This window comes from Prionailurus bengalensis, chromosome A1 (genome assembly GCF_016509475.1).
Source record: "Prionailurus bengalensis isolate Pbe53 chromosome A1, Fcat_Pben_1.1_paternal_pri, whole genome shotgun sequence".
NCBI lineage: Eukaryota > Metazoa > Chordata > Mammalia > Carnivora > Felidae > Prionailurus > Prionailurus bengalensis.
The window spans coordinates 69,249,903-69,276,643 of NC_057343.1; the positions used below are offsets into that span (position 1 = coordinate 69,249,903).

At 43.0% G+C, this 26,741-nt stretch overlaps 1 protein-coding gene across 9 annotated transcripts in view; it reads left to right on the forward strand.

Annotated features, from left to right (window-relative positions):
- MBNL2 (muscleblind like splicing regulator 2) overlaps positions 1 to 26,741 on the forward strand; it is a 159,614-nt gene that overhangs the window by 79,986 nt on the left and 52,887 nt on the right. For all 9 annotated transcript variants that reach the window (XM_043581913.1, XM_043581838.1, XM_043581879.1 and 6 more), the window contains one exon: positions 22,435 to 22,599. In XM_043581913.1, coding sequence (XP_043437848.1) covers positions 22,435 to 22,599 — 165 coding nt within the window. The remainder of the gene's footprint in view (positions 1 to 22,434; positions 22,600 to 26,741) is intronic.

The following is a 26,741-nucleotide window of genomic DNA, read 5'->3' on the forward strand; positions in this document are numbered from 1 at the left end:
CAGAGGGAGGGTGGTCCTGCCAACACCTTGGTCTTGAACTTCAAGCCTCCCAAACTGTGGGATAACACATTCTGTTGTTAAAGCCACCCAGGCTGGGGTACTGTGTTAGGCAGCCCCAGCAGACTCATGCAGAGACTGTCTGTGACGTGGGCTAGAGAATGTGTGCTCCAGGAATGAAAGATGTGGCCTCACAGGATGGTGGTGATGGGAAATCAGAGGCGAAAGAGACATGACAGTGTCGCAGAGAGAGGCGCTTCCTGATCAGGCTGCTGGCAGAAATGTCAAGGTGTCAGGTACAGCAAATAATGGGCTCCTGGTTCTTTGTTCACCATTCAGACTAGGCATGAAAAGGCCAGGGTCCTAGTTGGTCCAGGCTCTGATCCCAAGCTGGTCCCACCCTCTCTCTGGCCCAGTGTGCCCATCGTAGAGGGAGGGGATTGCACCAGATCATCTTAAACTCCACATCCAAGAACGTCTTGATTTTACAATGCTAATTACATGAGTTTTATGTTAGATACGATAAATACGCGTGTGTGTGTGTGTGTGTGTGTGTGTATGAGTGTGAGTGTGTGTGAGAGAGAGTGAGCTCCAACCTGTTTCTAGGAGCAATTTGAGGGAACTTTCAGAATTCAGCATCATTGTTTTTTTAAAACGGACAACAAAGTAGAAAATCAATCCGAAGGAAATGAGAAACTTATTACGGTCATCTAAGGTGAACTCACTACAGTATTGTATTTGAACTTTAACTCTGAGTTTCCTGGCAGTGAAGGCAAAGAAAAAGCATGTGCTCATTGTCTGATAAAAATCCATGTAATTTGATTAGTTCTTGAGAAAAACATCTAGATATGCTGAGTGCTCAGATAAGATTACATTTAAAAATACACCAATTCAAGATACATTAAGCATCACGGAAAAAAAAAATCTATACTTCTTAATCCAATAATTCCACTTACACTGAGGAAATAAAAGGAGGGAGGGGCCATGTGGGAGAAAACACTTGTCACAAAATTATTTGTGAATGTGTAAAACTGTAAAACACCAAAACGGGAGAAATAGTTTAACTTAATTGTGATGCATCCAAGCAGGCGGTATAATATAGGCATCGTAAACAAGACTCCCCAGCTGTTGAGTGGAACTGGCTGATGATAGCCTCCATGAGAATAATCAAGAGATAAAATGATTTCTTCACCAAGATTATAACTACATAAAGATATGGAAAACATCAAAGGGAGTCCTCAAACACAGCAATAATACTAACTCTGAAGAGTGATCACCCCTTCATATATCCCAAATTTTTAATAATGTTTACAATTGAAAAGAATGAGCCACTCACATATGTTGTGCTTTATGGGATTACATTTGTTGTTGTTGCTCAGCTAAAAGGAAAGGAAAAGATTTCAAAAATGCGAACACAACAAACTGAAATTGTATTATTTGGAAAAAGTTGTTAATTTCTTGAACTAGCTTTTGGTTTTCAGAAATGATTTTTTTTAAAACGTGAGTGGGCCCTGACAGTCATGCAGAAGCCTTCCTTGTTTGCTTCCAGGTGACTGCAGCCGGCTGAACGAAGCTCATGTCCCCTAGTCAGGGGCTGGTGATGGGTTAGGTCTATTGGTCATCTGTGCGCGGCACCCTCCAGGCCTCCACCCCTTGGTTAAATCACTTCTAGTGACCCAGCCGCCATTATTCCTCCTTCTGCTTAGCCTGCTCCATTGCTCATGACAGATACTAATCCTCTGTACCCCTCCTCTCCCTCTTGTTATTTCTTTGAAGAAAGGAAAAGAGCTTCTACCCCTGGTATTCGTCTGACTGAAACCAACTAATTATGACCAAGGACTATTTCTTCACGTTGAGTTGAAACATTGAAAATGTTTTAATTTTCAAATCCCCGTGGCGTGTGAGAACAGTCTAGAAATGAGCCAGCCTAGGCGATAACTTGGGAATGTTGGTTAGAAGAAGAGTATAGGTGCATGTATCACAGACCCGCCAGGCCTCTGGCAAAGCGCCTTCAAACGCACAAAAAGCAATCGATGTAATAAACCACATGAATAGAATGAAGGAGGGGGGATCTACATTATTTCAATTGATGCAGAAAAAGCACTTGAAAAAATCCAGCACCTCTCGTGATACAAAGAGGTAAGCTCCTCTTCTGTGAGTAGTATTTTTCCCTCCTCACCTCTCTTTTCTAGATTCTTTTCCCAATTTCATGTTTTTTTTCCCACAATGTCTATTATTCTCCTTTACCTGAGCAAAGTGATTATGAAATTACTTCACACTGAAGTTTTAATAGTTTCAGTGTCATTTTCATTAAAAGGCCTGGACCAAAAAGAGTGGGAGATACCCCCAGAAATGAGTCTATCATGGTGAGGCTCAGACCCAGGAAAGCAGAATGTTGCTTCTTTCCATTGTCTTACTAACTCCTAGTTTACTCCAGCAACAGCCACTGAGTTTAGAATTGAAATGTCAGTAGCCCCAACTTACATTCATTTATTATTTATCACTTATGATGTACACATTTTTGAAGAATCAAATTCCTTTTCTAACACTGAACATTTTTCCCAGAGCCCCTATACTCCCAATTATGTTTTTATTATCTGTATGTTGAGAACACACCTTACGAAGGTTGCTGTGAATTCAATGAACTATTGTGTGTTTGAATCTTCATTTTATTCCCAACAATAGCATTTTATAACCTCCGAGGCTGTTAATACATAGTATTCGCAGGACACTCTTTATTCACTCTCCAGCAGTGTTTGGTGATACATGCATCCATGTTCCCCTGACAAAAACTCCCCTCCACTGATCATTTCAAAGTCAAGTGAGTTCCAAAAAATTCTTAGAAGGAATTGCATGTACCTATATTGAAAGGAAGTCAATGACCCACTACCTCAGGACTATGAACTTGAAAGTGGAGGCTCTCAGTGGTACACCTTAAGTTCTAAAGGTCTAATGTCTCTCAGCATCCTAACGTTTGCCAGGCTAAAGGTAGGTCCAACGTGTTCACTTTAAATCCTGAAAATGGAAACTGAGCTGTCAAGTTGATTATTCTGAGGCAAATTTTTGGTGCTTTTCTCTGCTTTTTCCTTCTTTTCCACACATCCAGCTCCATGCCTGCCCTCTCACCACACCGTGTCAGGCCCCTGCACAAACGGAGAAACCCATGTTCTAAATAGTCAATGTTCTCTTTGTGGGATACTCATCAAATTCCAAAAGAGAAGGATCTTCTTGAACAGAAGGAAAAACTGGGGGCAATGAGGTTTGAGGATTCTTTTACATTGTAAGGTGTAAATGGGGTTGGCAGAGTTTGACCGGGACTTTTCCGTGCTCTGTTGAAAAGATCTTTTCTCCTCTTGCTGTTGTTAGAGGAGTGCCTGCAGCCTGTTGCTTAAGCAGCCCTTGATGGATGGTGCCGATGGCCTGATCGGCTGTTTGGGTCTTAAGGCCCAGGTGGAGGCTGCAGAAGAGCCACCCACGTCCTTTCAAGGAGGAGAGCGGGAAGGGTCTGGGGGCTGGCCAGGCATATGGTGGCCCCCGTTTCTGGTATTTAAGCTTTTCGTGCTCTCCTGGCCTCCAGCCTGCTGCCTGATCACAAGAGCGGTGCTAAATGGAGATCTGTATGAGATCAGCAATATTTAGTGACTGGGAGGCTGACATAATGCACTTTCTCATAATTTATTAAAGTTGCAATACATTTGAAAAATCTGTGAAGAACATGGAAACCTCGGGGTAATATCGTCCAGTGCATTAACCCTCCATTGATTTTGCATCTCAATCAGAGTAAAAGCCAAAGTACTTCTGATGACCCGTGAGGGTCTCCCCCCAATCCCCCACCCCACCCCCGCCCTGTCTGCACCTCCCTCCCCTCACCTCTCCAGTCTTGGTTACCACTCTTGCCCTTGCTCTGCTCCAGCCACACTGTCCTGGTTGCCATTCTAGAATACTCTAGGCAAAGTCCTGCCTCAGGATCATTGTACTTCCTGTCTCCTCTTACCAGGCTTATTCCCTTACCTGAAAAGTCCTCCTCAAGACCTCCTTCAGACAGCCTAACAAAAACTGCAAAGTTACCCACCCACCCACTTCCTCTCCCCCTTAGATATATTTTTTTCCCTAGCACTTATCAGCATCATACCCACTCTGTAATTCACTTGCTGACTTTGTTCAAGGTCTGTCCTGCCCCATTAAAATGGAAGTTCCCTGAGTTTAAGGACTTTTGCTTCTTTTGCTCATCACTCTTTCTCAAATGCTGAGAGGCTTGCCTGCTACAAAGGAAGTTTGAAATGTGCACTGAGTGAATGAATGACTGGAGATGGTAGTCCGGGGACATAACGATTGGAAGCATCTTGCTATGACAGCTCTCCTCTACTGAGAAAATCAGCAGCTTAGGCACCGAGGTCAACAACACTAGGTCTGGAGGCTTCCAAGTGGAGGGGGGGAGGCCAGGGGGCAAGGTGCAAGAAGCTTTGCCCTTGGCTCTCAAGAGACTTGTTAGAATCCTAACTCTACCTCCCACTAGCTCTGTGACCACTGACAAGCTGTTTGACATAGGTGACTGGTTTCTCTCAATTTAATCAATATGTGAAAGAAAGATGATGATACAAAAGTCCAGGGTTGTTGTGAGAATCAGGGCCAATGTCCATAAAACAGCAGGTGTATAGCAAGCCTTCATGAAAGTGAAAGCTATTCTCATACATGTTCATCATTTGTATTAATTTGTAGCTGTTTGCATTATTGGTAAAAGTAGAAATTCACATGCTTGTTGGCGTTTTCATTTTAGGGAATACATTGAGTCTATTTTAAAACTCCTTGCAACAGTATTTTTGTCCTTATAGGAAAAAAAGAGTCTCCTATATACACTTGTATTTCATTCCAGTGTGGATTGGTACTACTAAAGGATCCTTAAATAGGAAGAAATGGTCCCTTAGGCAGTGAAGATCATCTTCCAGTTATATCAGTTCCCCCACCTCCAAATGTCATCTCACAAGGTTTATGAGGGTCTGGCCTTGCAAAATCTGTGTGTTCCAAAGATTCATTTGTTAAACAAACATTGATGGCATACACGTTCTCCACCAGGCACTGTGCTCTCCGTGACTGACTTTTCTGAGGCAAGTGGGAGAGCTTCCCCTCAGGAACAACTAGCAATAAAGCCCTGAGACTGAGTCCTAATGATAAGAGCAGGCATTGGGTGTTAGGTGCTGCCCAAGAAGTACAGATTGTTCCAGAAGTGCCGGGAAGGCAAAAATACTTTCTCAAGGGTGGCTGGGGAGAGGTTGGAGAATGGTTCACATGGAGGAAGGCCGGTTAGACTGGGCCTTGCAAGGGAAGTAGAATTGGACAGTTTGACATGGGAAAGGAGACTTAGGAATGGAAACAGCTTGAACATGGCCATAGAGGAGGCAGGAAGTCATCAGGCCTTGGGTTTCCCAGCTTCAACTGGGGTTGGGTCTAGGATATGTGGATCTAGCAGATGTGAGCCTGGAAAGGAAGCTTGCTGTCTGACAGTGTGGAGGCCTTGACCACAGATAAGGACATCTGGACATGATTCAGGAAAGAATGGAGTTTCTGTGAGGTTCTGAGGGGGAGGAAAATGCACCCAGAGTCATAACTCAGGAGGTTCATTCATGCCAGTCAGTACCTTTCACATGCCCTGGCCTTCCAAACGTGCATCTCCAGACCACACCTCTCTCTTGAACTTGAGATTCCTGCTTGCTTGAAACCCCCGACTTCAGTAAGCTACAGGCATCCCAACCTCAACATCTCCAAAACACGACTCCTGCAGTTTCTCCAAACCTGCTTGAACAATGCCTTCTGCATCTCAGTCGATGTCAGTTCTACCCTTCCAGTGGCTCAGGACCAAACCCTCACTGTCCTCTCACTGATCTCTTTCACGCTCCGTATCCAGCGTGTTGGGAAATCCTGTTGGGTCTTCCTTCAAGACATCACCGAAACCCACCACTTCTCACACCACTGCCACCAGCCTGGTCTAGACCATCATGGTCCCTCTCCAGGATGACTGCCACAGCATAGCTGGTCCCCGTGACTACTCTGGCTCCCCTGTCTATTCCCACAAATGTCAGTTAGATCATGTCACTCCTCTGCTCAAAATCTCCATCCCTTCAAAGTCAGCAAAGTCTTTCCAGTGGCCTACAAGGCCCTCCGTGACCAAACCTCTGTTACTTCTCCGACGTCTTTTTTGGCTGTGCTCTGGTTCAGCGTACTCCAGGTACTGGTACACTTCCAGGTTCCCTGGCCATAGACATGCCAAACATGCTTCCTCCTTGGGGCATTGGTACTGGTTGTTCTCTGCCTAGAACGTGCCTCTCCCAGACACAGGCCATGCCCAGCTGTCCACTCCCTTTGGGTATTTGCTCCAAAATTACTTCCTCATTTAAAAAGACTACTGAATTTAAAAAAGGCTTCCCACCCCACTACAGCATGCCCACCGCTGACCTCACTTCCCCGCCCCCCCAACCTCAGAACTTGGCATAGTCTACTCTATAATGTACTTACTTCTAATACTCATTGCTTATTGCCTGTCTGTCCCAAATAGAAGCCAAGTTCCATGAAGACGGGGTATTTGTGAGTTTTGGGTGAAAGAGCGCTGCTGGAGGGGAGGTGGATGAGGGTCTGTTGTCAGCATCGGGCCACGTTCAATGGCTTGCACCAGCCTGAAGGTGACAGTGGGAATGAAAAGTGAGCCATGATGCAGGAGACCTAGTGGCCATGTATCCAGGGCCAGATAACCCCATGAGGGAGACGTGGGGCTTTGTAGTAGATGAAGCACCAGTCACAGGATCCATGCCACACGGTCCTGTAAATTTCACTGTGCTCTAGAGCCAGAAACTGTCCTTATTTATTGATCACGGAAGCAACTAGGTGAAACTGAGTAGATGAAAATGAAGAAAATACTGGCCCTATAAAAACAGCTCTGTGCCCTGTACTGGCAGAAGTATCGTACTGGGGTCATCCAAGGGAGGTAGAAACTTCCTGGGGAAACTGCCCTCCCCTGGGGCTTTTGGCCTTTCCTATAAGCAAAGCATAGATATGTGCCTAAAACATACGTGCATAATTCTTTTTTTTAAGTTTATTTATTTATTTTGAGAGAGACCACCAGCAGGGCATGGGCAGAGAGAGAGAATCCCAAGCAGGAACCGAGCTTTAGGCAGGAGTCCATGCAGGACTCGAAGTCACGAACCAGGAGATCACGAACTGAGCCGAAATAAAGAGTCGGATGCCCAACCAACTGAGCCACCCAGGTGCCCCCTTCCATAATCCTTAAACTATAGCTTGATACATGTATAATCCATTTATCTCCCTGAAATCCAAGGGCCTCACCTACTGATTTTGAAAGCTTGCAATCTCCTCCTAACAGGATAGCTCCTGGGGCTGGGAGTGGTCATCATGCTGTTGTAATACATGGAGAGGTGCTGAGAGTGGCCTACTTTGGTTATTCCCTTCAATTATTAGTTTGATGTATTAAAATTCAACCATATTTATAAAATGTACTCAGTCACTTTAATTGGATTTGTGAGAATGTATGATTTATGAAACATTACATAGATCCTTCCGGCTAATACTGGGCTTAACTATTACTTATTACTGTGATTTCTTTCCTTTCTTCGCTTCATATGTATATGCATTGCAAATCTCTGTGTCTAGAGTTTCTCAAAGATAGGAACAATTTATTTTTCATCTTTGTATTCACTTGGGCCTAGCATCATCATACCAGGCATATGGTAGAAATCAATAATTTATATTCCTAGGGCGTGGCAGTTTTGGCATCAGGCTAAGTAGATTCAAATCTTGGATCTTCCCCAGCTGTGTGACCTGGGGCAAGTAACTTAACCTTTCTGAGCCTTAGTTTCCGCACTTGCAAAATGGGGATAAAAATGAGACCTACTGCAGAGGCTTACTATGAGCATGAACAAGATCATTCATACAGAGCGCTTAACACCATGCTTGGCAGGTCATAAGCATCCACTAGACATAATTTTCATGATTATATGAACATGTGAGATTAGCGCAGTGATTGAGAGCAGTGGCTCAAGGGTCACACTGCCTGGGTTGAACTCCTGGTTCTATCTCGTGCTACTTAGATGGCCTATGACAAGGTCATTAATCTCCCCAGGACTCAGTTGTCCCATCTGTCACAAGGAGGTATTACCAGTACTTCTGTGTCTCATAGATCTGTCTGAGACAATGCGTGTGAGCACTTAGCACAGTGCCTAGCATGGATATAATAACTTTATTATGTACATTTATATTATGATAACTATTATAGTAATAATAGTAATGATAATAATAGTATATATCTACATTCACTAAATGTTTCCAAGTATTATTATCATGAAAGTATTTATCTTTAAAAAAAAAAACATTAGGCTCTCAAATAATAAATTGATTCAGTTTATACATAAATCTGACCAGCAGTTTCTGGACTATCAGAAGCTTAAGTATCCAACCAGTAGCAAAAGACGGGGAACATTTGGGGTTTGCTGAGAGAAAATACTTCTTCCATAAACTGGGTATGGGGAGGACCCAGGAGGGAGAGGGAGTAATGTCATATCTCAATGTTTGGCTAGATCTGACAGGAAGGGACCCCAGGCTCTGAAGACAGTTCTGCCCATTGGATCGAAGAGATGCTTCCCATGAACCCAAGAGTTCTGTCTCAAAGATTCTACCCTCCTGCGTACATTTTGGAGAAACATTGAGCGGCAGGGAGCTTGAGAAAAATTAGCAGGGTGTCTGTCTACTGAGGCTGGGTTACAGTGAGGGTAAATCAGGAAAATGATCCTTGTGTGGGTCTGTGGATGGGGAGCCACTGTCCCTAGTGGACCACAGGCCCCAAACTGGGAGCAGAGTTTTCCAGATGCAGAGGCCAAGCAAAGCTCCGGTCAGGGAAGGAGCCTGAATGGAGGCAGGTTCGCAGGCCTAGAACCGGGACGTGAAGGGAGAAAGCCTGTGTTACCCTATCTAGCATGAGAGAGGGAGGTCGCCCAGTGAGTGAATAAGGTCAAAAGGAAGGCAGAAAGTTGGAGGTTGGGCCAGAACAGCCATGCAGCCATCAAAACTGGGGAGCCTGAGTCGTTATCAGCCAGGGCAAAGACCTAGTCTCAGTTCAGGATTTGTCTTAGGAACCTGGGAAAGAATGAACAGGTCAGGAGCTCAGAAGGGTGGGAATAACAGGAAACCTGAGCTGAACACAGCAGGCCTCTCCTCTGTACCCTCTTCTCTACCATCTATCCTCGGAGGTGCATCAAACTGCCTGTGAAGGTGGCCTCACCTCCTGAGACCACAGAAATGCATATCGACCTTTGTAAAAGCAACTTCAAAATGCCGGCCAAATTTACACATTTTCTTTGACTTCCCTCCTGCTTCACTGAATGACTCTCCCCCCACCACCCCAACTCCATGCAATTTTAATATCAAGGACAATTTTTATCAAGTCTTTCTCTGTAATCAGGATATAAAAATTATCCCAACATTTCTCTTTGAAAATGGATCTTCAGAGACTCAGTAGGCCTTTATGCATTACTAATGAGTTCTTTAGTGAAACATTTTGTCTTTTACTAAAATAAATCTCTCCTATTAAATCTTCCATGTGAAAAATCTGATAGCATTTAAGCTGGCTAGGTTGACTTGTAGAAAATCATTGTGCTTGGGAAGGATTTAGGAGTTGTTACAGTTCATTTTTGATCAGGCAAGGGGATCTTGTTAGCCGAGTTGATGAAAAAAAGTTAGAAGACACATTCACAGACCCGAATCTTTGTGTTAGGAGATAGCAGGGTGTTTTGCTGGTAAAGGCTCAGGTCTCATGACACACTACATAATCTAGCATTTCTTAGGGGTGACCGTATTAGTTTGCTCAGACCGCTCAACCAAGTACCCCAAATAGGTGGCTTAGAATAACAGAGATGTATTCTGTCACAGTTTTGGAGGCTACAAGTCTGAAATTGAGGAGCATGTCCTTGATGCATGGCAGGGCCATGCTTCCTCTGAAGAACTAGGGAAGGATCTATTCCAGGTCTCTCTCCCAGCTTCTGGTCATTTCAGATGCTCCTTGGCTTAGAGATGGCCGACTTCTCCCTGTGTCTGCATCATCCTCCCCCTGTGCATGTGTCTCTCTGTGTCTGAATTTCTCCTTTTCATAAGGATGCTAGTCTAAGTGGGGTAAGCCCACCCTGATGACCTCATCGTAACCTAATTACCTCTGTAAAGACCCTATCTCCAAATAAAGTCACATTCTAGGTACAGGGGCTTAAGACATCAATGTACCCTTCTGGGATGACACAATGCACCCTGTAACATTGACCATCCAGTGTCACCTCCCTGATGTCCATTGCCACACGAGGCTGCTAATTCTGTCCTAAACACAGCTCTCGTATGTTGGGCCAAAAAACTGTTAACCGTAGTTCTTCCACTGACCTCCAGGGACAGTGGAGAGGGCACACTTTTTAGTAACTTGGGACCAGAATTTAGTCCTGGCTGACTCTGACCCGGCGTTGGATAGTACCTTCAAACCTCCTTTATTTTCCTTACCTTTAAATTAGGGGGCCAGATCACAAGAATGTTATGAAGCTGTAAGAAGCTACTGGGTCTCAAGAATGCTTTTGAAGGTGTGATACAAATGTTTCTATTGGACTTCAAGTTTCCTAATAGTGGCTCTGCAGAGAATGGCCTTGGTCGCCCAGCTCTGCCATTACTCCCTGTGTGACCTTGGGAAGTTATTTACCCCTCTGGGCCTCCGTTTCATCCCAGAAGATGAGAACATGAACAGCACCTCTGTTCAGATCTTGTATTGAAGATTAGAATGTAATCTACGAAAAGCTGCCTGGTGCATGATACGCGCGCACGCTGTTATATAAGCCTCAGCTATTTTTATGGAGGGTGGGACCACGTCTTAGTACCCTGTGTGTAATTCCAGCCCAGCTTCTGGCATAGAGCAGATGCTCTACAAAATGTTTGTCGAGTGAATAAAGGAATGGAGGCATGTGGCTCTGCCCGCAGGGCACAGCCTGGAGAAGCCCCACACCTGTGGACAAGCCGCTATGCCTACACCTGCCCAGGCGGTTTTGTTTTTTTTTTCTGAACAAAGTGCCGCTTCCTTCTGCTGCAGTTTGGCTCGCAGGCCAGTCCCCCGCCACCAAGTAACGCAGACCAGCCCGAGAGAAGTGTTCTCTGCTTGTGTTGCTAAAAACGAACGCACTCTTGAAAGGGCCCCCTAGCTTTCCCATCTTCTTCCACGGCTTCTTCCCCCAATCTTCCTCTTTCCCCTGCTGTCTTTTCTCATCTTCCCTTGCTGCCCACCGCTTCCCTAGGCTCAGACCATTCCTCACACACCCCGCCCCCACCTCCTCCTGGCAGCCCTCCCAGCCCGAATACCAGCAACCAGGGCACTCCAGCTTTGTCACAAGTATATTTATAATCAGGTGTGATATGCGAGATATTTTAAAATAAATACCTCCCAGGTGGGTAGCCACCAGTCAGTGGCACCAGAGCTGGCTCAGGGAGGCCCCCTGCTGTGCAGGATTTAACACTTCCATTGCTGGGATGGGGGGGGGGGGGGGGGACAGGGGTGGTGGGGGGAGGTGCTAGGATTGGGGGGGTGGCTGGAGTGACCAGAGTAGTGAACAGCGGCGGGACAGCAGCTGCTTTTTAAACTGGGACAGAAGGACTTCCAGTATTTTGATAAATAGCACAGCTATACAGGAGCATACCCCCTAAACATCAGCCATTAGGGCTGATGGTCTCTTTGTGTCCGAATTCCAGGAAGGCCTCCGAGGGGGTAGGTGATTCACTACTCACTTTACAAATCAGACTGGAAAAGTCTGTAGGAAAATGAAGATGTATAATAACGTTTTATGCCTTTGGATAGATGTCACTTATTTTTAAAAAATGGCCAGCTTCTGGAATTGCTGATAAAAATGGCAGCCAGTGTTTACTGAGCATTTACTTTGCTCCAGGTGCTGCTCGAAGGCCTTTCTAAGGCCTCAGGAATGTAACTCCCACAGAGTGGTTGTGAATTAGTCTGGCTTGTTTTAATTTGCCCCTTCCACGTACATCCAACTAGAGAATCTGATAAAGATCTTAGTTTAGATGTGAAATGTCCCTTCCTTTAGAGCGATCCCTGGGCCCTAAACTGGTTGGGGCTCCCTACAGTATGTCCACACAGCACCCCTGAATTCCTCCTGTCAGGGCATGGGTCACTTGTGTTAGTCGCCCATTTCATATCACAGGGCTTGGCACATAGAAGGGGCTCGAGAAGATTTATCAAAAAGAAAAAAGGGCAATCATTGGATAACGTGCACTCTCTCTAAGAGTCCCTGTACTGCAGATATTTGCAGGAGAGGTATAATAAATAGACTAGAAAGGTGTGCCCTTCCCCACAGGAAAAATGCTACTGCTGTGATATTAATATTTCATACAGCTTCTGTTTCACCCATGGCCATGGTAATACACGTTAGCCTATCTAAACACCATGGAATTAAACAACCACTAGACTGGTTTTGTGTTATGTTGATATTTTATCACAGTTCACACTAACCAATGTACCTCTGTGACAAAAGACAGTTATCTTCCAATTAAACAAAATAATTTTCAAATAAGGCATCTGATGCCCAGATATTAGTTTCCTTAAATCTCTCGAGAACACGGGGGCAGTTTTTAGTCTCATTGATGTCTCTTAATTGGCACATTTTCAGTTAGCATATGAACTGAAAAGACCAGTAAAAACAGGGTGTGGCTCCTTAATTAAAACTGACAAACAGCTCTTTCCAAATACATGACAAAAATGGTACCAGAAAACTAAAACTGCACAGGCAACCAAAATCCATTTAAGAAAATAAAAATTTCAACGTGCTTTGAAATGGCAAGCTACAAACAAATAACCCTCTTTGTCTCTCTTCCTCGTTCATCACTTTTTATGTTTTGCCTACTTAAAATGGTTACAAAATTAGGTCTTTTTCTGACTTTTTCTTTAATGTTTGTTTATCTGAGAGAGAGAGAGAGAGAAAGCAAGCAGGGGAAGGGCAGAGAAAGACGGAGACATAGAATCCGAAGTAGGCTCCAGGCTCTGAGCTGTCAGCACAGAGCCCAAAGCAGGGCTGGAACTCATAGGCCATGAGATCATGACCTGAGCTGAAGTCGGATGCTTAATTGACTGAGCCACCCAGGTGCCCCACAAAATTAGGTCTTAATGGCACTTAACAATAGTGCTTGAAGGAATAAGGCAGTTGTCACAATGAAGGAAACCATCAATAAAACAAAAAAAGCAACCTACTGAATGGGACAAGATATTTGTAAATAATGATGCCTCCAATAAGGAGTTAATATCCAAAATATATAAGGAACTTACAGAACTCAACACCAAAATAATAATAATCGTTATCATCATCATCATCATCCAATTTAAGAAATGAGCAGAGGACCTGAATAGGTATTTTTTCTATAGAAGACATCCAGATGGCCAACAGACACACGAAAAGATGCTCAACATCAGTCATCATCAGGAGAGTGCAAATCAAAACAACAATGAACTGTCACCTCACACCTGTCAGAATAGCTAAAATCAAAAGCACAAGAAACAACAGGTGTTGGTTAGGACGTGGAGAAAAGGAACCCTCTTATACTGTTGGTGAGAATGCAAACTGGAACAGCCACTGTGGAAAACTGTATGGAGGTTCCCCCCAAAATTAAAAATAGAATTACCATATGATCCAATAATTCTACTACTGGGTTTTTGCCCAAAGAAAGCAAATACATGAATTCAAAAAGATAAATGCACCCCTGTGTTCGTTGCAGCATTATTTATAGTAGCCAAGATATGGAAGCAGCCCAAGTGTCCATCCATAGATGAATGGGTGAAGAAGATGTGTCTATGTGTAATGGAATATTACTGAGCCGTAAAAAAAGAATGACATCTCGCCATTTGCAACAACATGGATGTACTGAGAGGGGAAAATGCCATGTAAAGTAAGTCAGAGGAAAACAAATAGGGTATGATTTCACCGATATGTGGAAGTCAAGAAACAAAACAAAGGCAGAAAGAAAAAAAGCGACAAACAAGAAACAGATTCTTGAATACAGAGAACAGACTGGTGATTGCCAGAGGGGAGGTGAGTAGGGTGATGGGTGAAATAGATAAGGGGGATTAAGAGCACTAAGTATGTATCAAATTGTTGAATCACTACACTGTCCACCTGAAACTAATATAACACTGTATGTTAATTATACTTCCATTGAAAAATTAAAAATACAAACAAAGAACAGGGCAGTTGCACTGGCATAATGGAGCCTGAGTCACAAGTCTATTGACGAGACACTGGGGATGGCCCTAAGGTCTTCCCAGCCCTCTATTCATAATAAAAGGTCCTCAATGCATATCTAAAGATGGGAAGACTCAGAAGCATTTGAAGCACTCTCTAAGGAAGGTAAAAAGCATTAGCACTGGGGGAGAGCCGTGAATATCACCCCACCGGTGCAGCAGTGGAATGACAGGCAATGCCAGTTTCTGGAAAGAAAATGCTACCATTACCACCTTTACTTGGGCCAGCCATCTACCCAGTGAGATTCAGGCTTCCTCATTCCCCCTCCTCCTCCCAGCTCCTCCCAGCTCGTAGCTGTGCAAAGGCGGGTAAAATTGGAGGTGTTGGTAGCTGCCTATCAGCATTTGTGATTTTCCCTCGTTTCCCCATCTGGCTGCTTTCTCCAGCCTTCCTTCTATCTTCCCACACGTTTCCTCCATACTGTGGGAGCGAGAGATAAAGGAACACTCCCTAGAAAAGAGAAGATCAGATCATAAATATTCCCTTTTTAATCTGTCTTTAATAAGGGCAATGTTTTATGCTCTTTACCAAAAGAGAAGTGCATATATGGACCACAAAAGGTAGATTGTAATACAAATTGAACTAAATCACTAATGAACAGAAAGTACTTATTTTAAATTCATTCATAATATTGATGATCTGGGCAACTGCTCATTTTGATGAAAGTTCTGGTTATCATTTGCTTGTAGCGATTCCCTGAATTCAGTTTCCTCTAATTCCAAAGTCCTTATGTGGTTGTATTTTATTTGCTCTATTATGTAGTTGGAACTAATAATACAAGGAGCTCATGTGGTTCAATTAGTTTATTTAAATTCAAAAGAAGCTTAAAAGCCTAATCTGTCACTTGCCTTAGAGTACAGCTATTTCAGCCGCATAGTTAACGTTATAAATTAGGCCCTGATGTGAATAACCGTTTTATTCCCCTACACTTTTACTTGCCCATATCCTTCCGGAAATGTGCTGCAGAAGGAAGAAAGGGGTTTAGGCCAAATGTTAAACTCAGCCTCTTGCCACCTGACAGCGACCCATAAAAATGATGGCCCAATATAAATATCAATGAAGACCTTTATTTTTCCCCACTTTGAAAAAAACCTGGAGAGGGTCTGAAATTGTAGGGAAACGGAGGCGGCGGGTGGGTCGTCAGGCCAGTTCAGTCACTTGGAAACGTCTGCTGGACATCTTCTATGCACAAGAACCAAACGGTGGTCTGACTGAATTTCTCACTTTCAAGCTGTGTACCACTGTAGGTACTTAATAAATCCTCCTAGACTTAATCAGCTTGACTTAATTTGCCACTTCTGTTGGCGCATCTCATGCCTTGTCTGTCACATAGACTTCTCAACTATTCTCGAACACGTTGGAGCTGTTGCCAACAGAAGTCCCTGGTGTCACTCTTTACTGTAACTGTTGCTGTACGTAGTTGTCCCCTTTCACTAGATTAGGGACATTCGAGAGGAAATAGATGTGGAATAGACAATGCATAGAAAATTACGATGTTTCCAGAGCAACTTCTGCTATCTCTCCAGCTGTCACAACCATCAGAAGGGGTTGAGATACGGGAATACGATGGCCCCCATTTGAACAGATGAAAAAATGGAGACACAGACCATTATGATGATTTGTAAAAGTTAGTATAGCCATTTGGGGATGAAGCCACAACCAGAATGTCAGGATTTTCCCACTATAATGCATATTTGCTTTTGATTCTAGATTAGTCATGCCATGTCAATCAGCCCTGGCAAGTTTCAGCAGGAAAAATACCAAAGAAAAACAGATCGGAGGCTCTTCTGAAGACAGAAATGGCCTGTGTTGGCCATTGTTCTGTGACAACAACAATAACAAAGGGTTAAAGAGCTTGGGAGACAGGCCAGAGAGAAGCAAGGGATGGAGAGCCGAAAGTAGGATTAGCGAAGTTGTTTTTAATTCCATTTATCTTTGTCTACTGTGCAATGACGGTGTTAGCAGTAATAGTAATGATAAGGGTGAAGATGAGGCTGAAAATAATAAGAGTAATCATATCAAAAACTTACGGAGGGCTTACTAGGTGCCAGAAACTGTTCAAACGCTTTACAGGCATCAACTCATAATCTTTACTGAAAGTCTAGAGGTAGGAACTATTGTTATGTCTGTTTTGTGGATGTGGCGACTGGAGGCCACCAAGCCCCGTGGCAAGAAGAGCAACGCTGGATTTGGGGCCAAAGTAGTTCAGGAAAGAGTCTGTTCCCTTTACCACTAGTTCAAATGGCTCCTCCAAAAGGGTTTCCGAGACAGAACAGGTCTCAGGAGTGTCACTCCAGGACGAGAATCTGTCGTCACATCAGGGTTCCGTTAAGCTAGCCTCACGCGTGTGGAATGCAAGGGAATCCGAGAGCCTCTCTCACGGCCAGCCTTGGGGTCCATGGCAGACCCCTGGACTCAGAGTATCCCCGCAGGCCAGTCTCAGAGCACATGCCGTCTCCCCTCGATGGTTAGTCAGCCCTTGCCATTCTACAGCTGGCCACTGGCTGGAAAATACCACCATGTGCTGAAAGCAGGGCGTGGCCAGGACCCAACTGGAAGAGGCAGAATTCAATAGGTCAGACTGTGTTTCCCGAACCTCCCCTGGAATGATTCCCCCCGAAAAGGATCTTTTTAGAGTCTGCGGATCCGTGGCTCAGCCCACACCAAGACACGATTCCAATTATTCCCAAGTGATATGTACCGTAGGGAACCTCGTAACTGTTTGAATTGTTATATATAAAATCCATAGCTTTCCCATGGAAAACTAATGGGACGTGTTCTGTGAGCTATTCCTGTGGGCAAAAACTCCTATTGTTAATCCCTTTAACAATCTCCTAATTAATCTGTTTTCTTTTTGGCTTCCATATTTTAATTGACTTTTTCAATTAGGAGCATATTAGAAAAAGATTCTAAAAATTACTTGTTTTAAAATAAGCATTTAGAAAATCTCATTTTCCAGTTACACTTTCTTCCCCCCCTCACACCGACCTGATTCTGAAATCTTTTCTTAGCCAAGGCTGCGTTTATTCGATCCCACGCCATGTAATGTAAGGGCCGTGTAATTCTGATGGCTCCAATCTGTTGTTCTGCCAAATTACAGATTATAGTTATTTAGCATCTTTCCCCATTCTGCTGAGAATCAACATAGATACTCTGTATTAGAATCTTCCACGGTCACTTACTTTAATAAACTTAATTCGGCTTGAAATTTTTATTCGCTACTCCCTAATCTAAATATTCCTGGAATAGAGATTATTGTGAAGGTAAAATAAACTGCACAAACCCTACGTAGACTCTGTCAGAATCCGCTATTCTTTTAAACTAAGCTGTCTCCAGACAATGCAAACTATAATAAAATTAAAGTAGTAAACAAAAAGTATAAAATGCAATAATCACGGTGAGATTCTGCATGTAGCTAGTATAAAACGGTGCTACTCTCCTGCTTAAAAACTCTGGGGCAATGAAGTTCAAACCCCTTAACGTGGCTCCATTTGCTGCCTGTTTTGTAAAGGTTCTCACTCCTGCTCCAACCCACACCCGCTCCTGTACTCCAGCCTCGGGAAACCATGCAAGCCCCTTCCCCCCCACCCCCAACCCCATGTGCATTCATCTTGCACATTCTCTTCCTCTGGTTCTCCTTTTGTATTCTCTCCCCTCAACACACACACACACACACACACACACACACACACACACACTAGGCACCACTCACTCCTTTGCCTCATTCCTTCTCAAATCCTTTGGGTCTCAGTGTAAATGTACTTCTATAGCGTCCTTCCCTGACCCACCTGTCCCAATTTTGACCCTCTCCCACTCTCCTGTCTCAGCGTTCTCCTCAGAACACGTATCACAATCTGTAATTATACATTTATGGGTGTCATTATTTGGTTAGTACCCCTGTTCACCCCTAGACTGCAGGCGTTAGGAAGGTAGGCAGGGTGTTGCGCTTACCACAATGTCTGACACACACATAGTAGGATCTCAATAAATATTTGTTGAATGAATGAATGAGACCCAAGCTTGAAAGTACACGAAGAACAATGGTGAATGTGATCCAGACCACTTATGGTTTTCATACGACCTGAAGCTAAGGTCTCAGGAGCTTTGATCCCCACATCGGCCCCTCCTATGGGCCCACCTGCCTGCCCTTGCCTGGGCTCCTGAGGTTTATTTCCCTAAGACTCTTCACACAGATTCTGCAATGGCATCCTCGGATCTCCATCCCACAGAAGCCGAACGGTCCCCTTCTCTAGAGGCTGCACCCTACCTCTCTCATTTCCCCAGAAACAGTGTTTAACCAAGAACTAAAAAGGAGGAAGAATTGAAATAAAACAAAACAAAACAAAAAAACATCCTAGCGGCCACAGGAAGACTTTTCCAAGACATTTTTATCTTTATTTCTTGGACTAAAATCAGGAGACATTACTTTTGACACTTCTGTTGAGTTTCACAATGACAAACAAAGACACTTTACATTTCTGCACGCTGCCCTCTCCCATTCGGTTATGACAACTTGCTATGATAATCAACAGTTTTTGTGCGATGATGCGTATCCCACGAATCGTATGCCTTAACAAAAACTTCCTTACAAATTGTTTACTGTGTCAAATAGCTCGTTATGTTTTGACAGTAGCTTTTCCTTTAGGATTTTAGAGTCCTGTAGGATCCTTTACTAAGATTCTGCCTGGATTTTCCCAGTTCTTGAGTTAGTATGCCCCAAACATCCATGGTGCAACACGCTTCAAAATATTTACGCTAGATTGAACTACGGTGCAGGGGTGTGTCTTTAAGTATGGGTACTTGCAGAAATACCCTGTAGAACTGAAAATAATTTTAAATATAAAATACTTGAATAAGCATAATTAAGTAGCTTTCATCAAGTTTTTAAGTAAAACTCTATTCCACAGAAGAACCAAAAAGCCAGTGCAATTAAATGTGATCCATACTTATTGTAAATAAAATGGCCATGTGTAAATATTTTCTCTTTTTTGGTAATATTAACAACATTTACTCAACACTTACCATGTACCAGGAAGATGTACCTCTAAACCTTGTGCATATATTAATGTATTTAATCCCACAACAGCCCTTAGAGGAAAACACAATTGTTTTTATTGTACAGATTTAAAAAAACTGATGCACAAAAAATTCAAGTAATTTGCTCAAAGTTATGCAGTGAGGAGGGACAGAACCAAGTTATGTGCCTAGGAGTCTGCCTCCAGAGCCTGTGAGCTTAACCATTTCTTTATCCCCCCACCGAAGGACAGACCACTACCAAGGAATAGACCAAGGCAAATAATCTTTTCTATTCCCAAATTCTCATATATATTTTACTATATGTTAAATTGTGTTATGCATTCTAACTATTATATTATATATATGTGCCCATGTTATTTTATCAAGGATAACACTAGATTTTAATCTTTCCTAGATTTTAACTATTGCCAAGAACTAGCTTGGTATAGTGATGTAATTGAGTCAGGAAGACCTGAATTTAGAATCCAGCTCTACCACTTACCCATTAGCTGACCTTGGGAAAGTTCCTTAAGTATTTGTGAACCCCTTTGTTATTTTGTAAGATGGGGATCATGATAGCTGTTGTAAGGGGAAAATGAGATAACCGTGTATAAATTGCCTGGCACGTGGGTGATCAATAATACGCCTTATTCCGAATGTGTAAATGAGAACACTAGGAAATTACATTAATTCTCATGAAAAAGAAGGTCCCATCAATAAATTACTAATTTGATGTTGTAAATCATGTTCTCTTGGCTGAAAATGGTTTATACCATTCCTTAAGTGTCCCGGCTGTTATCAAAAGATAATAGCATTTACAAGAAAACCATATTCTTCTAGCCTAATCGAAATTTTTACATGTAGCTACAAAGGATTACATTAGAAGACCAGTGGGTCAAATGGACAATTAGATGAATGAGCAACACCGAAGAGCCAAATTGGTAGAAGTGTAGACATGTCACAAATTCTTTCACCATTCCATGGAACTCTACTTTCCCGAATCCCCCGCATTGGGCCCAGCCGTATGTCTGTGCACACAGGCCTGTAAAGGTACTCTGTATACCTGAGCCTTGCTGGGGTCAGCCTCCAGGTCAAATGATTGTGCTGAAAGAGGGTGGATTGAGGTTGTCACAGAGGAGCCTGAGGTGCGTTCTCTTCTGTACGAGAAATATCGTTCTGTTTAATCCGCCTCCACCCCTGCCGATGGGCAGCAGCTACGTCCTGTATCCCATGAACCACCTCCCATCACAGATGATAGGAGTGTATGTGGGCACTTGGCAGAGAGGCAGCCAATCCAGAGACTGGCCACACGTCTGTGTTGTAGGAGCTGGCCCGATACGAATGCCTCTTCAGGACTGGATTTTAGCAAACAGAAACTTGCAGGCAATTGTCAAGGAGGACAGAAAGGGAAATAAACAAAGAGAAACCTAAAGCAAGTTGGTAGGGCTGGAGGGACCCTGGGACATCACAAAACGAAGAGCGAAGTGAAGTGAGGATAAAAACTATCCCCCAAAATTGCAAACAAAAGGAGATGGAGAGAGAAAGAAAGGGATTCCTAGACCACTTTGATTTACATTCTCTTTCATTGTGGTTTCAGTCTATCTGTCTTCACAATAGACCTTCCAATAGTTGACCGGGGATGGCAATTTCACACATAGGAAGCTGCATGACACCTTCACAATATGAGCCTGAGACCAAGGGGACACACTGACATATAACCATTGTTATAGAATTTTATTAGCAGAAATGTGACCAATTCCCTCTGATGTCCCCAGTACCTATGTCCTACACTCAGTGGGTGACACAACCTTTAATGCTGCTAATAGTAGAGCCTGAGGACAGCATTGGTTGATGACCACAGACCACTAGGACTGAGCCCACGACCGACATCTGCCCCCTCTCCACTGCGGTGGGGAAAGGTTCAGACTGGAGAGGGAGCCAACACAGCCAAAAGTGCAGCCGGAATTAGTGGGAGACAGAGTGAGAACTCCAGATGTTTAGAATTAGGATGACTATAAACAAATTTGTTTCTCCAGATCCGCCAAGCTTGCTGTTTAAAATTATTTTTATATCTGGTAAACAAAGCCATATTCTCTTGGTTGCAAATAGACTAATTCTTTAGGGAATGATAATACTCATACCAGTTGGCTCTTGTAAAGAAGAAAAGAGTATTTGCCCTTCTTTCTCCAGAAATTGCATGAGTCACACGTTAACATGATTGTCTCGATCGGTACTTCTGGAAACTTGGGAACTCAGTATGAACCCTGCATCAGCGATTACTCTCCAAGATGGGTTTTATGCACACCTGCCACCCAATTATTATTTGTTGTTGTTGTTGTTGGGCCAACTTTAACATCCAAATGTTACTTTAGCCATAAGCACTCTTCGGATACAACATTTGATATAGTCGTCATGGGAACAGGGCAGGGCCATGGGGTAACCACTTTTGTGTACCAAACAAATTAGCCGCAGGTAATGATCTGAGTTTATGCCTGGAGATTTCATTAATGCATCGATTACTAAGAAATGTCCACTCCTATACTTCCATTGCGTCTCCTTTAATGATTTGAATTAGGGATATCTTCAGCCAATGTGGAACACACATTTCAAGGAATTAGTATTACTGTCCCCACTGCACACACTCAGTCCATGATTATTCATATTTGGTCATGCACAAACCAATGCAGAGCAAGTTCAAAGACTCCTTTTGATAAGTCCCGATAAATACGTTCCTCTGCTTGCCTTCCACACTGCCTAGGCTAAGGGTCTGCCTTTCCTCCTAGCCCTCACATTCCTTTAGAGTCTGTTGTCAGAGTGGGAATCCGCTAGAAAGAACAACAGAAAAAAAAATCTCAAGAAGCTTCTCTGCTGAACAGGTTTCAGCAAGATTGATAATCACCTAATGCCTGATTCACTCCTTGTATGTTCCAAGTCTGTTGTATGTTCCAACGGGAGGGTGCGTGCACGTGCACACGCGCACACGCCCACACTCACACGCGGGTTCCTTGCCTTTGTATACATGGAGCGATTGTGAAATGGTTGACAGTAGATGAAAACTACTCCTAACAGTCCTAAAACCAAAACATTCGTTTTACAGGGCCGTTGTTCACGAGAAAACTGCAAGTATCTTCATCCTCCAACACATTTAAAAACTCAACTAGAAATTAATGGGAGGAACAATTTGATCCAGCAAAAAACTGCTGCAGCGATGCTTGCCCAGCAGATGCAATTTATGTTTCCAGGAACCCCACTCCATCCAGTGGTGAGTACATCGCATCTAATGATGGGCTTGATGATTAAAGTGTTGGTACGGGCAGCGCCACATTGACCTAAAACGGCCTCGCTCTACTTTGTCTCTGGCTACAATTAAAGCAAATAGCTTTGAAGCTAAATGGTTTCTGAAAATAGGGTTTTTGAAATTATTTAAATGGAAAAAGTGTGTGTGGAAACAGTAGGCAAAGACAGTTTCTAAGCAGTGTCTGGGAAATCTGTGTCCCTCCCAACTCGGGCTCACCGGTAAACTCCACCTTTGAACCATCTTAGAACAGAAAGAGTTCGACGTTTTCATTTAGAGTACGAAGTGATGATCTATGTGAAGAGCAGGTTTCGATGCCTAGCACGTTGTTAGCAATCTAGTAGGTGGACTCTTCCGTTCAATGGTGTCGTTTTAAGGATGAGCGAAGGGAGAAACCCGAGAGGCTGAACCATTTACCTGATGTCTTGCAGCTAATACGCTGTGTTTCGGGCACTGGGGCTCAGACATTGGGAACAGGGCGCTGTCTGCAGTGTGCTGGGCCTGAAGCCCCACAGCAGCCAGAGAGGAGGCTGCCTTAGCCACCCACACTCCGCTGCCTCTCAGAGGCCTGGGAAGGGTGTGGCGCTGTGGCCAGGGCCCCAAGAGTAAATGCTCAAGGGAGTTCAGGCTTTGAATATGTATGGTGTCATATTTTCTCCCTGATTTCAGTGTTTGAAAGTATTTCCTTAAAGGTCTGGAAATTGTTTTAGGAATGAGGCCCTGGGGGAAAGGAGCGCATTGGGCTTCAGTGGAATTCATTTACATCTGTGAATTATTTGTCAAAAACAAGCTAATTTTAAAAAAACACACACACAACAAAGCCAGTAAAGTGAGAGATGCTTGCTTTTTTAAAGCAGTACATACACAAAAGACTATTGTTTAAAAATTAGTCTTTATTGTGTGAAAAGTCCTTGTGATTGAAGGCTGCTAAATTAAAAAGGACGCTGCAGCTGAGATGTATTTTCTTGAGTGTCTGCGGGATGAGGTGGGGAGGGTGGGAAGGCCCTGGTGAAGGGAGAATCTGGGCAGATCCTTAGCTCTGCTGGTGCTTCTGCTCAAGAATGGTGGACAGGACAAAGTAGCCAGGACCCAGCTCTGCCCAGGGAGGGGGAAAAAAAAATCCAGGTGCATGGGGATCCAGCAATAATAAGATACAGTCTTTGCGGGGTAGACAGAGTCACAAGAAGGGCGAGGTAAGATTCAGGCACAGGGAATTATGATTTTGAATGAGGCAAGAAATGCTACTTGGAGAAAATCCCAAATAACTATATCCCAAAGGATGAGTAGTTGGGAGCCTAAATGTAAGGACAACATAGACAGAGTTCTGCATACATTTAACACCAAATATAGGCATTTAAGTGGATCTGTTTAAAACCACACACACATGTATAATTTATGGTTCTCTATTGATATTCGCACATAAATTATTTTGTTAAATTACCTAAGGCTAAAATAATTTAGTTTTTCGTCTTGAATAATGTCTGTAGGAATAAATTTGGAACCACCGAGATCAACACAGTCACACGGTATTGTGTGTCTGTCTCACTCACTTTAATCATTCACTTCTTATTTATTTAGAATTCATAAAGATTGACCCCCCCCCAAAAGTGGCAATGTTAATAAGAAAAGCCCATTCCCATTGTTAGCTGTTAGTTGAAATCATTTTTGAAAGTTATGTTTATATATTGTCTCAAATATTAATTAGAAGTTAATAATCATGATTTGTCTATGAAAAAGACATTTAATATTACATTTAATATTTATATTACATTTCATATTACATTTAAATATTTTAGTAGAGGCTTCTAAATCACAAGAAATCTCAGAATAAAAAGTGTGATAAACTTAAAAATCATCAACTCTACAAATAACTTCAGAATCTCAGGAATGCGTTAGTGACGTCGTACAGTATAGTAAGCCAAATAATGGCCCTGAAAGGTACGTGGAACCTGTACATGTCACCTCTAAGGAAACCAAGTCGTCTTTGCAGATATGATTAAGTTAGGCATCTTGAGATGGGGCAATCCTCTTGAAATAAATGCAATCACAAGTATCCTTATGAGAAAGAGGCAGAAGGAGAGTTGACACATACAGAAGAGGAGAACAGCAATGTGTCCATAGAGGCAGAGACAAGTGACGAGGCCACAAACCAAAGAATGCCAGCTGCCACCTGAAGATAGAAGAGACAAGGAATAGATTCTTCCCTGGAGTCTCCAGAGGGAGCACGAAATGCCAATACCTTGATTTGGGCCCAGTGAAACTGACTTCAGACTTCTGGCCCTCAGAACAATCAAAGGATAATTTTGTGTTGTTTTAAGTTGCCAAGTTTGTGGAAATTTCTCAGACTAGCTACAAGAAACTAATACATGCAGGAATTGCTTAAGACAAATAAACTGATAAACATGGGAGTAGAGGAACCACGCCATTTTTAGGTTTCCTTCTAAGCTAAATTTCTCTAAAAAAAAAAAAACAAACGGTGGATATTTTTTCCACTCCCTCTGACTTCCATCCACCCTAGACCTAATCCATTGACTATCTCACCACCGCCTGCCATATTACTAAACCAGTGGTCACTTTTGCCTTCATTGTGTTCATTTGACCGCTTAGCCATATGCAACATATGTAATCAGCCTCTCCTTTGTGGAATGCTCCTTCTTCTTTAATCTGTATTCCTCTTCTGGAAAAGGCTGGAGATGTTGCCCATTATGTTCCTTTGCTGTATGTTGAAGCTGCTCTACATTGAGGTTCCCAGCACTGGACATTTCTTTTATTGACCCTCTCCTTCATGGTTGCATCCATTCCTATGGCTGTAAATCATCTGCAGGCTGAGAACTCCCAAATATGTTTCCAGACCTCTCCTCTGAGCCCCAGGCTCGCATATCTAACTTCCTACTGGACTCACCTTTAAATTTCTCCCTGGAACTTGACATGGTTAATTCCAAATTCTTTATCTGACTAAGTTCCCATTTCAGTAAATGCAACCGGCAGCTTCAAAACCAAAATTAAGCAGATTCTCTCACATCCAGTTCATCAGCAAGTCCTGTCATATCTGCTTTCAAGTCTATTCCCTTCTCGAACTCCCCAAACTCCCATCTGAGCCACCATCAATCTTTCATTCAAAATACCTTGGAAGCATTTCCTTTCTAATCTCTCAATTTCCATTCTTGCTTTATTCCAGTGTATTCTGCATACGGCAACCAGAGGGATATTTTTAACACATAAATGCATCATACCACTCCCTTACTTAAAACTCTGCAGTGCCTTCCCATTTCATTAGAGACGAAGCCAAATATGTAACCATGACTATGATCTATAATGTCATCTGTGGTCTGGTCCCATCAGCTCACCAACTCATCATGGGCCACTCTTTCTGTGTTCACTAAAACTGAACTTTCAGTTCCACACATAGACAAAGCTCTTGCTTGCCTCATGGCCTTTGATCTTGCTGGAAGTATCTATCCTACTGCTCTTCACATGTTAACTTCATCTTATGCATAAGGACTCCAAATCTATCCCCTGTGACCTACCACCAATCTCCATCACTATGAGTAAGGCCTTCTCATTTCTGCTTATCCATAAATATAAATTGTAATTTTATTTGTTTGTTCTTTCCCATTAGGGTTTAAGTTCAGTAAATGTGCACACAGTGTCCTTGTACAATGTTTAAACCATTGAATACTTACCGAATGAAAACACAAACCATTCTTTCCTTTTATGTCTCCAATTGACTGTATTTTGAAAGTCCCCTTAAATTTTTCCTCCTGGCAGTTTTTCTCTCCCCAGTTCCTAATGGGAGTAATTCTTTTCCTTTCCTTCCTCACACGCTGCACCTCCCCCAACACACAACCTTCATATGTACACTCAAGATAAAGAAGTTGGTGGTTGGAACTAAAAAATGAGTTCACTAATATTGTAGGATACAAAATCAATACACAGAAATCTGTCATCTTTCTATACACTAATAATGAACTCTCAGAAAGAAAAAATAAGAAAAATGTCTCCTTTCCAACTGCATCAAAAAGAACAAGATACCTAGGAATAAATTTAACCCAGAAGATAAGAGACCTGTACACTGAAAACTATATGAGATTGACGAAAGAAATTGGAAG